Source organism: Physeter macrocephalus, chromosome 18 (genome assembly GCF_002837175.3).
Source record: "Physeter macrocephalus isolate SW-GA chromosome 18, ASM283717v5, whole genome shotgun sequence".
Lineage (NCBI taxonomy): Eukaryota > Metazoa > Chordata > Mammalia > Artiodactyla > Physeteridae > Physeter > Physeter macrocephalus.
In genome coordinates, this window is record NC_041231.1 from 100,711,082 (window position 1) to 100,728,427 (window position 17,346).

General features: G+C 40.2%; 1 protein-coding gene across 1 annotated transcript in view; it reads right to left on the reverse strand.

The window, feature by feature from the left end:
* SYCP2L (synaptonemal complex protein 2 like) overlaps nucleotides 1–17,346 on the reverse strand; it is a 73,204-nt gene that overhangs the window by 16,383 nt on the left and 39,475 nt on the right. The window contains exons 21-26 of the mRNA XM_024121905.2: nucleotides 12,849–12,897; nucleotides 11,395–11,542; nucleotides 10,782–10,831; nucleotides 8,258–8,387; nucleotides 6,890–6,963; nucleotides 6,665–6,734 (exon numbers count right to left, since the gene is read on the reverse strand). Of these exons, the coding sequence (XP_023977673.2) occupies nucleotides 6,665–6,734; nucleotides 6,890–6,963; nucleotides 8,258–8,387; nucleotides 10,782–10,831; nucleotides 11,395–11,542; nucleotides 12,849–12,897 (521 nt within the window). The remainder of the gene's footprint in view (nucleotides 1–6,664; nucleotides 6,735–6,889; nucleotides 6,964–8,257; nucleotides 8,388–10,781; nucleotides 10,832–11,394; nucleotides 11,543–12,848; nucleotides 12,898–17,346) is intronic.

A 17,346-nucleotide genomic window follows, 5' to 3' on the forward strand; every position in this document is an offset into this window, starting at 1 on the left:
CCAGGAACACTGTGTAAATAAGCTGGTTGCCCCCTGAATGAGCTGCTTGGAATTTGTGAACCTACTAAACAGGGATCATCCAGATGGATCACTTCAGGGACATGGAAATAATGTGGCATAGAAAACCCCTTTTGAAGAGGCAATCTTGTTAAGTATTTTACCTGGAACAAAGGAATGGCTCTCCAGAGAGAACAGGCTCCCCTAGGGAAATCAGTGCACTCGTTAAAGGATGCAGGTCCTAAGTGATGCAGTTGGCGCAGCTTTGTTTCCATGGTAACTGCATGCCTCTTTTAACCAGGACTTTCTGACATTCTTATAAAGGGGTTAAAACTAGGTACACACAGCACTTCAAAAATGAACACAAGCAGTAAACACACCGTGGCTGAAACTAGAGTGATCTCAAATGAATGCTAACTGGTTTGTTGGTGGCTGGTAGAAAGAGTGTACTCTTGCTTTTGAACACAGCTGTCTTCATTGCCATGAAAATTGAAGACTTTTGCCATCTGAGGAGCTTCTGAACTTATTTTGGGCACAGGCTGTAGAGAATAATTTGGTGTCCGTATTACATTTATTTACTCATACTTCTGATAAAACGGTTTTTAGCGCTACACAGAATCAACCCTATGATTAATAACCAAGTTCTCCTAAGTTAAGGCATTTAAAAAAATCTTAATCTGAGGTAACACCCTGTGGCTTAAAATGATAAAGGCCAACAACCTTCATCGGAGCGAGAATAATCTTTACCAAAATATCCTTCCCGTGGAGGCACTTTCCTAGCGCCGACTGCTTTGTTTTTTCTACCAATGTGTACTATGCCGAGAATATGAAAAATTAAAGACAATCTTTATTGCTGAATTCCTCAGTCTGACGGGGAGTACTGAAATATCTTTTGTCTGGATAAATGCATTTTAAAAATCAGTAAATCCATTAATAATACTTAGTTGTGACTATGTATAAATGATTATTCAATATGGAATTACGCAGAGGTTCATCACTAAATGACAGCATTTTCTAAGTTCCTTATTCTGGTCCCTTGGCAAATATTTATTGAATGCCTCTATATGCCAGGCATTCATAGCACCATTGGAACAAAGAAGCTATCCTCCTGACTCCTTCCCAATTCTGGAGGCCTCTCCAAGAAGGTACATGAGGGCAAAATGCAAAATCACGAGTAATCATCCTGTTTGCTTGCAGTTCTGGGAGCACGGCATATCCAAAGTTCCAGGGTAAACATTAAAACAAGAGTCTATGAGCAAAATAGCAGTATAGGAGTTTTCTACTGTTTTCCCCCAAAGGACACCAATTTTGAAAATCACCTACTGACAGAGTGGGCTTTGTGGAAGTCTGAGAGTCCGGTGGGGAAGATCTAGCACATTGTCTGAGGAAGAAAAAAATCCAAGATTGGCTGCACTGAAGAGGGTAACAAGGACACTTTCGCTTGAGCCACATCACCACTTGCTCAAAGGCAGCACAGCTCAGGGCCAAGAGATACCCTCTTAGCTCATGATTTCTGCACTGGGGAAGGTGAGAGCGTTTGAGGGAGTGAGCAGTTTCCCCAGCTGTGAGGGACCCTCTGCCAAAGAAGACCGCTTCTTATTAGCTCCGTCCAGAATACTGAGGTTACACTACGCGGCTCGGGGGTGGGGAGTGGCTGGGAGAACAGAACCCAGGGTTCTCGGGGAGCATCAAAGGGATGCAGATCCTACTAACTGATTCAGGGACTCCGTTAGGAAGCCTGCTCATGAGCTGCTGGGGAGACCTCACCTACGGATCCCCCCGCAGCTGGACCATGGACAGCGCAACCAATCCATATGCCTCACCCATACACAGCCCCACCCTGTGGTTGGCTCACTTTGCACACACACACACACCCCCCAGGGGCAATGACTGTGAGCGTTTGTAGATAGCCAGCCCTATTCAGCAGGATGCGGATTAAGCACACAAGCTTGAGCATCCACCACTGCCCTAGGGAAAGCAGCAGGAGGCTGTGAGCACCTGGCCTGGCCGTGCAGATTCCAGAGAAAGCGCGAGGGGGTCCCCCAGAGGAAGAAAAGTGTGGAGCAGGCATAGCCATAGGAAAGGTCTGAGAAAGCTTCAGAATCCCTCGTAGACAAAAGGTATTTCTCTCCTGAAGCCAGTCAGCAAAGGCTAAAGGAGGTGACTGCTTCTTCAAATATGAAGACAGCAACGCAAAACTTCAAGGAACGTGAGAACTCAAGGAAACGTGACACCTCCCCAAAACCACAATAATTATATAGTCACGGACTGCCACAGAAAAGGGAGCTCTGCAATTTGCCTAATAAAGACTGCAAAATAGTTGCTTTCAGGAAGCTCACTTAGCTACAAGAACACACAAAGACAATTCAATAAAATCAGGCAAACAATAAGCAAACAAAATGAACAGTTTAATAGAGAAATAGAAATAATAAAAAAAGAACCAAACAGAAACTCTGGAGCAAAAGAATACAAAAGTGAAATGAAAAATGCAATAATTGAGAATATCAACAGCAGACCTGATCCAGAAGAAGAAGAATCTATGTCAAAGACAGAGCATTTATCCAAATTATCCAGTCAGAGGAGAACAAAGGAAAAAGAATAAAAGACAGTAAGAAAGCCTATATGAACTATGTGATAGCACTAATACAAACAAACTATACCATTAATAGAAACAATTCACAGAAACAGAACAAACAATCCTAAAATTTGTGTGGAACAACAAAAGACCTCGAATAGCCAAAGCAATCTTGAGAAAGAAGAACAAAGCTGGAGGCATCATGTTTCCTGATGTCAAACTACATTACAAAGATGTAGTAAGACAGTAGGGTACTGGCATAAAAAAGAGACCCATAAATCAATGGAACAGAGAGCCAAGAAATAAACCCAGGCATATACAATCAAATTAATTTACAACAAAGAAGCCAAGAGTATACAATGGAAAAAAAAAAAAAGTCTCTTCAATAGATGGTGTTAGGAAAACACGACAGGCACATGTAAAAGAATGAAACTGGACCATGATCTTACACCATATGCAAAAGTTAACTCAAAATCGATTAAAGACTTATATGTAAGACTTGAAATAGTAAAATTCCTAGAAGAAAATACAGGTTGTAAGCACAAAAGTTAACTCAAAATCGATTAAAGACTTATATGGTAAGACTTGAAATCGTAAAATTCCTAGAAGAAAATACAGGCTGTAAGCTCCTTGACATCCATCTTGATGATCATTTTTTGGATTTGACACCAAAAGCAAAGGCAACAAAAATGAAAATAAACAAGTGGAACTACATCAACTAAAAAGCTTCTGTATAGAAAAGAAAACCATCAACAAAATGAAAAATCAAACTACAAAAGGGACGAAAATATTTTCAAATCGTACATCTGACAAGGGGTTAATATCCAAAATATATAAAGAACTCATATAATTCAATAGCCAAAAAACCAAATCATCGATTAAAATGACAGCAGAGAATCTGAATAGACATTTTTCCAAAGACATACAGACAGCCAACAGGTACACCGATGATTGGAGCAAACCAAAACCACAATGAGATAAACTCACACCTATTAGAATTCCTATTATCAAAAGGACAAGAGATAACAAGTGTTGGTGAAAAACGTGGAGAAAAGAGAACCCTTGTGCACTGTTAGTTGGAATGTAAATTGGTGCAGCTACTATGGAAAACAGTATGGAGGTTCTTCCAAAAATTAAAAATGAAACTACCATATAATCTAGCAATTCCAGTTCTTTGTATTTAACAGAAGAAAATGAAAACACTAACTTGAAAATATATATGTACCCACCATGTTCACTGCAGTATTATTTATAGTTGCCAAGACATGGAAGCAATATGTGTCCAATGATGGATGAATAAAGAAAATGTGGTATATATATACAACAGGATATTATTCAGTCATAAAAAAGAATAAAATCTTGCCATTTGTGTCAACATGGATGGATCTTGAGGGCAAAATGCTAAGTGAAATAAGTCAGACAGAAAGACAAATACTGTATGACCTCACTTATATGTGGAATCGAAAAGGAAAATAAACAAAACCAAACTCATAGGTACAGAGAACAGATTGTTGGTTGCCAGAGGTGGGTGAAGGGGTGCAAATGCGTGAAGGGGGTGAAAACTTCCAATTACAAAATAAGTCCTGGGGATGTAATGTACAGACAGGATGGCGACTATAGTTAATACTTTATTGTGTATTTGAAAGTTTCTGAGAAAGTAGATCTTAAAAGCTATCATCACAAGAAAAAAAATATGTAACTACCTGTGGGGATAGATGTTAACTCGACTTATTGTTGTGATCATTTTACTATATGTACAAATATCAAATCATTGTTATACACCTGAAATTAATATGCTACCTGAAATTAATAAGCTACATGTCAATGATATACCAATTTTAAAAAATGGAAACAATCTACATATTATTGGAGTCCCAGAAGGATAAAAGAGGGAAAAGGGGCAGAAAGCTATTTTAAAAAATAATGGTTGATGGGGGAGAATGGATGCATGTATATGTATGGCTGAGTTGCTTTGCTGTGCACCTGAAATTATCACATTGTTAATCGGCTATACTCCAATATAAAATTAAAAAATTTTAAAAAAACAATAGGGACTTCCCTCGTGGCGCAATGGTTAAGAAACCGCCTGCTAATGCAGGGGGAGACGGGTTCGAGCCCTGGTCCGGGAAGATCCCACATGCCGCGGCACAACTAAGCCCGTGCGCCACAACTACCGAGCCTGCGCTCTAGAGCCCACGAGCCACAGCTACCGAGCCCTTGTGCCTAGAGCCCGTGCTCCGCAACAAGAGAAGCCACCGCAATGAGAAGCCTGCGCACGTCAACGAAGAGCAGCCCCCGCTCGCCGCAGCTAGAGAAAGCCCACGCGCAGCAATGAAGACCCACCGCAGCCAAAAATTAATCAATCAATTAATTATTTTTTAAATAATAATAATGGCTGAAAACTTCCAAAATCTGGGGAGAAATTTGGACATCCAAGTTCATGAAGCTCTCAAACCCCCAAAAGATTCACCCACAAAGATCTTTTGCAAGACACATTATAACAAAACTGTGTAAAATCAAACACACAGAGAGAATTTTAAAAGGAGCAAAAGAAAAAAAATTTCTCACATACAAGGGGACACCCATAACGCTATTAGCAGATTTCTCTGCAGAAACCTTACAGGCCAAAAAAGAGTGGGATAATGTATACATGTAAAGTGCTGAAAGAAAAAACTGCCAACCAACAATACTTTACCTGGCGAAGTTGTCCTTCATAAATGAAGGAAAGATTAAAACTTTCCCAGAACCATAAAAGCTTAGGGAGTCATCACCACTAGATCTGCCTTACAAATAGTGTGGAAAGCAGTTTGTCAAAAGAAATGAAAAAAGGCTAATTAGTACATGAAAATATATTAAAAAATATAAAACACACTGGTAAAGTATATATTCAAATTTGGAATACTGTAATATTGTAATACAGTGGTGTGTTAATGAACTCTAGAATAAAGGTCAAAGGGTGAAAATATTTAAAATAATTATAGCTATAATTTCTAATAGATATACAATATAAAAAGAGATAAATTATAACATCTAAAGCATAAAATGTGGGTGGGGAGAGAAAAACGGTAGAGTTTTGTATGCAATAGAAGTTATCGGCTTAAACTATAACTCCAAAATGTTTTATGTAAGCCTCAAGGTAACCACAAAGCAGAAATCTATAGTAGATACATAAAAAAATAAGGAAAAGGGAATCAAGGCATACCACTATAGAAAATCATCAACCACAAAAGAAAACAGCAAGAGAGGAAGAAATTTTTAAAAACTACAAAACAGCCAGAAAACAATTAATACAAAGGCATTAGTAAGTCCTTACAAATCAATGATTACTTTAAATGTAAATGGAGAGTGGAAGCTAACACAACATTATAAAGCAACCATACTCCAAAGAAAATTAATTTAAAAAAAAGAAAAGAAATGTAAATGGATTAAATTCTCCAATCAAATGGCACAGAGTGGCTAAACGGATAAAATATGACCCAACTATACGCTGCCTACTGGAGACTCAACTCAGCTTTAAAGACGCACATAGGCTCATAGTGAAAGAATGGAAAAAGATATTCCATGCAAGTGGAAATCAAAAGAAGGCAGGAATAGCTATGCTTATATCAGTCAAAACAGACTTTAAAGTCAAAAAATTGAACAAGAGACAAAGAAGTTCATTACATAATGATAAAGGGGTCACTCCATCAAGAGAACGTAACAACTGTAAATATATATGCACCCAATATCACAGCACCTAAACATTTTAAGCAAACACTAACAGATCTAAAGGGAGAAAGTGACAACACTATAATAGTAGGGGACTGCCTTCTGTGGGGTGGGAGAGGAGGCATGCTGCTTGATGGTACTTGGGTCCCAGGCCATATGCTTCCTGACACAGACGTTCTTGCTCCTGATTGAAAACCTTTGATCCTCCCCTTGACCTTCAGGCACATTTGGAGCTGGTAAGCAGGTGACACTGCCCTCTCCAAGGCCTGGCAATTGTCACTCTGTATAGTGATTGTATCTGCCTCAATTTGAATAACAGCCCAGTCTGCCAAAATCAGATTAATTTTGCTTTACTCTGCAAAAAAAAGTTTAGAATTCTCTCACCTCTGTCTTCCAAGTTTTGCAGTTTATGTTTGAAGCTAGTACTTTTCACCAATGACTCTTGGGTCACAGTCTTAAAAAAAAAAAAAAAAAAGGCAACAAATAGATGTTTTCATGTCAACGTGGTGCTACATTATCCCTTAAGAAGGAATAAGCTAGTACATTAAGCAAATATAATATTAATTCTGGAAAACCAGATGAATAACCAACAATGAAATAGAACGATACCTCAGATACATTTTCTTCAACATCTGAGTGCTCCAAGGAAGAGAGATCGCTCAGTGGGTGGGGACTTTGAAGTTCTGAGTATTAGAGAGAATGAATAGTTTTAAGGGAATAAACACACTGAGAGGCAATTGAGGCCATAACATTTCACTATCAGTCTATAAATTAAATTTCAACATCCCCTGCCCTACCCCCCTCAAAAGGGACACAGTTCTTAAAAAAAAAAAAAAAACCCCAAACCAAAAACCACTTTGTATCTTGCAGGGCATGCATGGCTATTAGGGGTTACAGGTCTGTAGATAAAATGAATAGCCAGTTACCTACTAGGTCAGCACCTTTAGTAGCTGCCCATCTGGCCCCAAATACACAGCAAGGATTCTACCACCTCAGTGTGGTCCTTCTCTTTCCTCTCTTAGATGCATTCCCTTACTCCTCTTCCTCTCTCATGTTATATCTCCCTCTCTCCTATTTTCCTTTCTCTACTTCTTTTCTTCCAGTGGCAGCTAAACTAAGCGGCTGGCAGTCATGTGCTTGCTAATGCCATTGTGTGCCTGCCAAAGTGCTCTGCTCTAAAATGATAGAGGTGAAGAAAACCAAATCCCTACTCTTACCAATTTAAAAGATGTGAATTGTTTTAATAAAATACACTGGGGGCTGAGATAAACCTTACAGGTCAAGGGTTGGCACACTCTGGCCCCTCAGGCCAAATCCAGTCTGCCACCTGTTTTTATAAATAAAGTTTTATGGAAACACAGCCACGCCCATTGGTTTACGTCTTGTCTGTGGCTCATTTGGAGCTACAGATGCAGAGCTGAATAGATGCAAAAGAAACTCTAGGGGCCAAAAAGCAAAAAGTAATTACTCTGGTCCTCTACAGAAAAAGTTTACCAACCCCTGCAATAAATCATCATTTGAGCTTCTTGTTATTTTTAAAGTGGAAGGGGCCTCCCTGGTGGCGCAGTGGTTGCGCGTCCGCCTGCCGATGCAGGGGAACCGGGTTCGCGCCCCGGTATGGGAGGATCCCACATGCCGCGGAGCGGCTGGGCCCGTGAGCCATGGCCGCTGAGCCTGCGCGTCCGGAGCCTGTGCTCCGCAACGGGAGAGGCCACAACAGAGGAACGCCCGCACAACAAAAAAAAAAAAAAAAAAAGTGGAAGAATACCAGCAATCCTTATGCACAAGCTGATCTCAAATGTTAAAACAGAATTAAAGCAATGTCCTCTGTCTTTTGTTAATGAGGGCATAAAAGAGAAGATCAATCATACTTTCACACTTTCTTCAACAGATATTAAAAGAAATACATTTTGCTTTTTCAAACTACCTTTCCCCAAATACAATTTTTTCTATGTAGATTGACAGAAAATCACATACCTATCTTCTGGGCAGAATCTTCAGGAGTTAAAAAGGCAGAACTACTCTCAAATTTCGTTCCAGAAATTTTTGGAGGTGTGACATTATTTGGCCTGGAGGTATCTTTCCGTAATGGTGTTAGAATTTTAGCCTAAAATATAGTATTTTTTATAAAGTGTTAACTTGTTTTGAGTGGTTGTGAATATTATCAAACATTCCAAGACACTTCCAACATCCTTTTTAAATGATTAAGCATTGGATATGCTCCACTTGAAAAAAACAGTGAGACCATAAGATCGCAGGGTTGGAAGCACACTAGGTCAGGCATCAATTGATGACTCTAAGTCAAAGTTCTCAAAGCGTGGTCCCAAACCACAGGCTCGGCAACACCTGAGAACTTGACAGAAAAGCAAATTCTCAAGCCCCAATGACAATGTTCTCAAGCCCCAATGACAATGTACTCAATCGAAAACTCTGGGGACAGGACCCAGCAATCTGCATTTCCGCAAGCCACCCTGGCCATTCTGAACACTAAAGTCTGAGAACCACTGCTCTAATTCAGGAGTCAGCAAACTACAGCTCGCTGTAAATAAAGTTCTTGTAAATATAAGTTTTATCGGAACACAACACACCCACTCATCTGAGTATTGTCCATGGCTGCCTTCACGCTACAACGGCAGAGTTGAATGGCTGCCACAGAAACCATATGCCCGAAAAGACTAAAATATTTAGTATCTGGCCCTTCACAGAAAACGTTTGCCAACCCCTGCTTCCAAGTTATTCTCTTAAACTCCAGCACAGAGAAGTGAGTTCTAGATACCAACGTCTGTATAAAGTCAGCAATGCCCTCACTGAAAATCAGCATAGACTTCTTGTCAGTTGCACACCTTAAATTTATGGATTCTCAAAGCTCTCCTGTTTCTTCTTTGGTACCGATTTTTTTTAAAAGCTGTATATTGCTAAAAACTGTTCTTTTGGCCTATTTCTAACTGATAACTCCTTATCTCAGGTTGAACTATTCAACAGATATTTAGGTACTTGCTCTGGCTCACAGGTTTGAGCTATAAACTCTGTCACCTCAGAACATGAGTGTCCCTTAGCCTCACAGAGGGCAGCACCCCGCGCCCCCAGGCTGATGGCAGAAGGCAGGTCGGGCAAGGAGGGCAGATGACAAGCTACTATTAGAGCACTAACGACATTCTGCCTCTGTACAGGCAGTCAGGGCACTGCCGATGCCCTCAGAATCCCAGCAGCTGCCCTTAGAAAACTCTTCAATGCTTCGCACTATATTCTGCAGTTGTGTTTGTGTGTGTATGTGTGTGTGTAGATACACACATATAAAATATATGGACATATACGTATTATATATGTATGTACGTATATTAGATATATATGTATTATATGCGTGTAATATGTACATATATGTATTTTATATATAAGTATATATAGTTTGTACATATAAAGTATATGTGCACAATTATATATAATACACATCACATATACATGATTATATATATTGTTACATATTTTATATAAAATCTCATATATACAGTACATATATATACACACACTATACTATAAATACTATCTATCTATCTAATTTCATTTGACAAAGAACAAAAGCCAACTGCTTAGAGAGGTAATTCAGCTAAAAGCATGATAAATTAAGCTCTGAATTGGCCCGGAGGACACTCGTGTCCATGTTCTTAACTACTTTGATATAAAACAAGGATAATTGGGCTTCCCTGATGGCGCAGTGGTTGCGCGTCCGTCTGCCGATGCAGGGGAACCGGGTTCGCGCCCCGGTCCGGGAGGATCCCACGTGCCGCGGAGCGGCTGGGCCCGTGAGCCATGGCCGCTGAGCCTGCGCGTCCGGAAATAAATAAATAAATAAATAAATAAATAAATAAATAAATAAATAAATAAATAAATAAATAAATAAATAAATAAATAAATAAATAAATAAATAAATAAATAAATAAATAAATAAATAAATAACAAAATAAATAAATAAATAAATAAATAAATAAATAAATAAAATAAATAAAACAAGGATAACTGAGAGGAATTAAGAAACTTTCAGGGCTTATTCAATATTTGAAATGGCTGAAGGCATTTCAACTGCTTGCAAAATAAAGACTTAAATGTTTAAATCATTAAAATCTTTGGGCGTAACATGTCAACAAACTGAGAACTAACGGAAGAATTAAACCAAGAAGTTTATTTTAAAATACAAATTCAAAAAAGCGTACATTTGCAGGAAATCAGAAGAGCCCAGATTTCAAGCTTAGTGCAAAATAAACATCTTGCAACAAATTTGCAACCAATGAAAAAAGATCCTAAATTTTTGCCCAAGATTCATATAAAATGTTTAGAAGCCCTTGAAGTTTCTACTGAAAGTGGTTTACATACTAGTAAACCACTGGTTTATTCTTCTCATATTTCAGAAAGGAGTTTTTTGAGAAATACAGGTGGTGTAAAGAGATCCACTTGTTTCAAGCTTACACGATAAGGGCACAGGGCAGCCCAGAAAAAATTTACTTACTTGATCTTCCTCAAGGTCACTGACACTACTGAGAGGCAAAAGTGGCAAGTCTAGAATGAAAGGGAATAAGTGTACAGTGGGTAAGTTTACTTACAGGAAATACCAAAATACGCACTAGAAGCAATTCCCACAGCTTGCTGAAATGTCTAGCTCTTATGATCTAATTATTCAACTTTGTTCCTCACACCCAGCATGAATTCTCTACTCCAGATCCTGTTCCTGAATGCTGTTCTCACATCTTTCTAGTTTTACCTAATGAGAATGCTTCCCCTTCTCCACACCTCTTCACATCCTATTCTTCTCCCAAACATTAGCTGAGGTCCCACCCAGCTCTTCCTTGAAGCTTTTCCTGATGATTTCAGCTCACGTCAGATTCCTCTTATCTGAACTCCTTACTCCATTTATCCACGGCTCAAATTTAACAATTATCGGTCAATTCCATATTCTTTCACACTGTTTTACATATGTACATTTTCCCTTTCCAGTCTACCAGGGAAGGAGGACCACACGATCATATCTCTTTGGCACCCGCTGCTCCCATCACGTATTGAAAAATTAATACCTGCTAATTGATATGAAAAGTGACTGGAAAGCAAACACACACCAAACTTACTTTTTATGTTACTTCTGGTTCTTATCTTTTTTCTACTAGGATATGACTTCAGGGATTTCCTTTTTTGGTTACTGGTCCAAGACAGTTCACTGGCACTACTATTTGAATCTTCATTACTCTCCGAGAAGAGGTGTTTCCTATAATTAAACTTTTACAAACACAGGTGATACGTGAGAACTATTAAAAGGACGTTAGTACGATTTATGTGCAATTAAACATATGACTATGAAGACAGACAAAAGAGAAGTAACTCCGTCTTCTAGAAGACTGGGCTTACTTACATAATAAAAGGGCACAGAAGTAAGGAGAAGGGAGGAAAAAGAGGATGATTATTTCATTAGTCAGCTCTCCACCAAGCTGCTGTAGTAAAAGATGACACAATCCTCTCTAATCAAATACTTGTAGCTGTAGACACGGTAGGTAACTTTCCAAAAGCTGATGCACCTGATTATTGGGCCAACATTAACTTCAAAACACTAACCCACAGGACTGAGAACCACCGCTAAAAGTCAGAAGGAGCTTTAACTTGCTTGTTTGAAGCCCATGATCTCTTATTTTAGAAAAAAAAATTTCATTTACTGTTCACACAGAGATTTTTTTTTTTAACGTACTGACACGAGACTTAAAGCACCCTGCTTCCCAAAGCAAGAACAACAACGGAGAGATGGAAACGGGGACACACAAGAACAAAACCACGCCACTGACTCAGAGCCAAAAATTTCTTTTCAATTCACTAACACTTCTGATTCTATTCAGAGTAAATCTCAGCTGCTAGTAGGTCCTTAATATTTCTCTTCCACTTCAAAATCTTTTTTTTTTTTTTTTTAACAAAGCAAGAACAGGCTTTTGGCTCAAGGCCTAATACAAGGAAAAGTACAATTCATTATAACTTGTTCTTCTCCGTCATACTTATTTGGGGGCTTACCAACTATTTGTTACAACTAATGCCGACTTTCCATTTCAAAGTGAAATGCTTTACGCATATGGCTGATTCACTTTGGTGTACAACAGAAACTAACACAGTATTGTGAAGCAATTCTACTCCGATGAAGATCTATTTAAAAAATAAAAATAGGGGCTTCCCTGGTGGCGCAGTGGTTGCGCGTCCACCTGCCGATGCAGGGGAACCGGGTTCGCGCCCCGGTCCGGGAGGATCCCACGTGCCGCGGAGCGGCTGGGCCCGTGAGCCGTGGCCGCTGAGCCTGCGCGTCCGGAGCCTGTGCTCCGCAACGGGAGAGGCCACCGCAGAGGGAGGCCCGCATACCACAAAAAAAATAATAATAAAAAAAATAAAAATAAAAATAGAAGTGAGGAAAGAAAAATAAATAAAACAAGCTTAAGATAAATTTAACTGAGAAACGAAGAGCAGAGCAATGGTAAAGGTTGAAGACGGTATGCAAATAACTAAAACATAGGAAGGACTTCCCCCAGAACAATGAAAGCGATTCCATTACCGACATCCTTGTTTCCTGCTTTCTGTCACCCTCAAAAGCAGAACCTTCCCTAAAAGCAAAATACACTGAATTAATGGAACTGTTTCACCAACATCTTCTCCTTTCCCAACTTCACAGCACTTTTTTTTTTTCCCCTTCACACGCCCTTTGACTGTGAGCCCAACTCGTGGGAAGTACCCCATTCTGAGACTAACTTTTTATCTTGCAATCCATTTCCATACATCTTCTGCCTGCCAACAACTGGCTATTTAACACAAAACAAACCTTCGTTGAGCCCTTCTCTGTCAGGCATACAAAGAGGAGGCTGGCAGGGTAACATCAGCAAGCAAGCAGTTGAGTGTGACAATATACTACAGAGCAGTGTGTCCCGCCCGGCTCTGCCTTAGAGTCAACTGGGTGCTAAAAAGGCAAGCTCTTCTCGATGATTAGTGATGTTGAGCAGCTTTTCATATACTTATTGGCCATTTGTATATCTTCTTTGGAGAAACGTCTATTCAAGTCCTTTCCCCATCTTTTTTTAATCAGGTGGGGTTTTTTTGCTATTGAATTGTAGGCGTTCCTTATATATTATACTTTGGATATGCACCCCTTATCAGATACATAGTTTGCTATTATCAAAAAACCAAAAGACAAGTCTATTTGCTACCATATAGAAACTTGATTTTTTTACGTTAATCTTATATCCTTCAATTTTGTTAAAGGGGAGTTGTTTAATGGGGACCGAGTTTCAGAAAGATGAAGACGAAAAAGCTCAGGAGACAGATGGTGGTTATGGCTGTACAATAACGTGAAGGTACTTAACGCCACTGAACGGTACACTTGAAAATGGTTAAGATGGTAAATTTTACATTATGCCTATTTTATCACAATTTTTTAAAAGTTAGTCTTACACTGTTAGTTTGTGTGTGTGTAGTCTTGATAGGGATACAGTAGGAAAATCAAATAGCTAGTTAAAAATCCCACTAGGGGATTATAGACAGACAAGGAACTTCAGGGAGCTTTGGGAGACCATGGTAAGTTAATGATCACTCAAGAAAGCAATCGGAAAATCATGAAACAAAGCAGGCTTGCTTAACAACGAAACTAACAACAAAAATATACATCAAGTCAATGATGTCTGCATCCTGCCGGTTGAGGTAAGTTAATGATCCCTAGGACATGCTCCTCTGAACGTACTAAAAACAAAAATATAAGGGAAAGGTGACATTCCAAAGTAGAAGACCCTCATTATACTGACACCTGAGATGACTTACCATATATCTTAGCATACATTATCATCCTTCTGATGATTTGAATAGCGCCATGACCGTCCTGGTTTGACCACTAGGGACAAGAAAACTCCCCTGCCCGACATGGAGGAGGAGCTGATGAGGGAAGCTTGATGTCTACTCAAGAATAAGGAAGAAAGTGGATTTCTCCCCCCTCCCCACTTTTCCTTTGTTTATAAAAATGTAACCCATTAAGTGCTAGGGGCAGAGCCCTCTCGCTTGTACCTCTTGTACCCCTCACAAGCCTCCTATACTACTAAACTCTTCCTTTACCTGTCACTCTGCCTCTGGCTGAATTCCTTCTGTGCTGAGACAGAAGAAGCTATGCTCTACTGGGTCCCGAAATGCATTCTGCGGTTTCAGTCTGAATTTACAAGCAGTTGCAGGTGCTGTTTTATTCCAACATGAAAGAGCTAAAAAGCTCTGAGCAGTACCCAAGATTTCTTTGCAATAATGGCATCTGAACGTCCCTTTTAATTGAAGTACTCGTTTGCAGAACAAAAAAACAGAGACCCAAAGATGAACAGATTACTCCAGTCAGGAATCTTTAACTCAAGAGTCTGTGGTGTTACTGTTAGATGCTCTAGGGGAATCACGTACCCTCCATAAGTCCAAGACCTACTCTTCTGCTCTATGTGGAAATATTCCGTAGGACCAAGCACGCAGCCCCTTCCCAAAGCCGAATCTGGACTTCTAGGAGCAACAGCAACAATGTTCCATGCCTCTCGGAATGAGAAAAAGGATTCTCAGACTCAAGTGGGGCTGAAGAATTCTCTCCCTGCTGAACGGAGGATCAGACAGGCACAGACAGTGGCAGCAGGTTGCTGGGAAGGCACAGCCCCGGCACGGTCGCCTGACAGCAGCACACTTCCAAACCATGCTGGAAGCCCCTGCCAGCGCCCCACTCCTTCTGGGCAGATGTGAGAGGAAGAGGTGAAGTTGGAAGAAACCTGGATTGCTCCAAGGATCTTAAAGAATGAGACACTGGATGCCTGGACAAGAAAGTGTGATGGAGGGCTTCCCTGGTGGCGCAGTGGTTGAGAGTCCGCCTGCCGATGCAGGAGACACGGGTTCGTGCCCCGGTCCGGGAAGATCCCACATGCCGCGGAGCGGCTCGCGGAGCGGCTGGGCTCGTGAGCCATGGCCGCTGAGCCTGCGTGTCCGGAGCCTGCGCTCCACAACGGAGAGGCCACAACAGTGAGAGGCCCGCGTACCGCAAAAACAAAAAAAAAGAAAAAAAAAAGTGTGATGGGAAGGAAGTGTAGGGGTAGGGCAGGTTTCTACCCTCTTCTAGTTGAAAGAGATCCTTGAACAATGAATGGCTAGCTATAGCGATGGTATAAAAACACTACTTTTTATTTCCTGGCTCATGGCCTGACAGAAATGTAGGCTCTATTCCTGGCTTAGAACGCTCTTTTTTTTTTTTTTTTTTTTTTTTTTTTTTTTAGAGGACATCAGCTCAGCTTTTATTTATTTTATTTATTTTTGGCTGTGTTGGGTCTTCGTTTCTGTGTGAGGGCTCTCTCTAGTTGCGGCAAGCGGGGGCCCCTCTTCATCGCGGTGCGCGGGCCTCTCACTCTCGCAGCCTCTCTTGTTGCGGAGCACGGGCTCCAGACACAGGCTCAGTAGTTGTGGCTCACGGGCCCAGTTGCTCCATGGCATGTGGGATCCTCCCAGACCAGGGCTCGAACCCATGTCCCCTGCATTGGCAGGCAGACTCTCAACCACTGCGCCACCAGGGAAGCCCCAGAAGCCTCATTTTATAAGGTCAAGAAAGAACAAACTTCACGGTGTGACAGAGTGCTTTACACTAACATCATAAAGGGAGAAATAGCACTGTTCGTATATAAATTGTAAACCCTTAAAGCCCAAAACCAATATAAGCTGAAACAGAAAAACAATAGGAAAGATATCTAGTAACTTAAAGAAGAAGAATGGTATTGGGGAGGTGGAGCCACAATAACATATAAAAATTAATGAAGTAAATAAAGGAAATTATAACACACTGAGGACCCTTTGGGGGATTGTGTGGTTCTGGCAGAGGAATGAAGAAATAGTCCACATCAGTATTGGATCTGTTCATTCATTCATCAGTCCATCCATCAATGAAATCGTATTACTGAACCTATTGACAAGAATGTCTAGCAACTAGAACCCTCAAAATTGGGACTTCCCCGCAGTCCAGTGGTTAAGAGTCTGCACTTCCAATGCAGGCAGGGGTGGGTTCGATCCCTCGTTGAGGAACTAAGATCCCACATGCTGCATGGCACAGCCAAAAAGAAAAAAAAATCAAACAGAACCCTCAAAGACTGCTGGTGGGAATGTAAAATGCTGCAAAGACTTTGGAAAACATTTTGGCACTTTTTAAAAAAGTTAAACATATACCAATTATGATCCAGCTATCCCATTCCTATATATTTACCCAAGAGAAAAGAAAGCACATCTCCATACAAAGACTTACACATGAATCCTAAGGGCTTTACTTGTAACAACAAAAAACTGGAAACTCAAATGTCCATCAGCTGGAGAATGGATAAACAAAATGTGGTATACCCATACAATGGATCCACTATTCTCCATACTACTCATTAATATAAAAGAATGAACTGTTGATACACAATGAATCTCAAAATAATTACACTGAATGAAAGAAGCTAGAAAAAAAGTACTTATTGTTTGGTTCCATTTAAATAAGATTTTTAAAACTACAAACTCATCTATACTGACAGAAAGCAGATCAGTGATTGCCAAGGGTCGGGGTGGGAATGCAGAAAGACAGGAGGGAGGGATTTCAAAGGGGCAGGAAGAAATTCTTGGAGGTGACGGATACGGTCCTTATCTTGATTGTGGTGATGGTTCCTGGGTGTAGACATATGTCAAAAACTGTATGTCATAGATGCAAAAATCTTCAACAAAATACTAGCAAACAGAACCCAACAGCACATTAAAAGGATCATACACCATGATCAAAGATGCAGAAAAAACACCCATTTATGATAACAAGTCTCCAGTCAGTAGGCACAGAGGGAACTTACCTTAAGATAATAAAGGCCATATATGAAAAACCCACAGCCAACATTGTTCTCAATGGTGAAAAACTGAAACCATTTCCTCTAAGATCAGGAACAAGACAAGGCTGTCCACTCTCACCACTATTATTCACATAGTTTTGGAAGTTTTAGCCACAGCAATCAGAGAAGAAAAAGAAATAAAAGGAAACCAAATCAGAA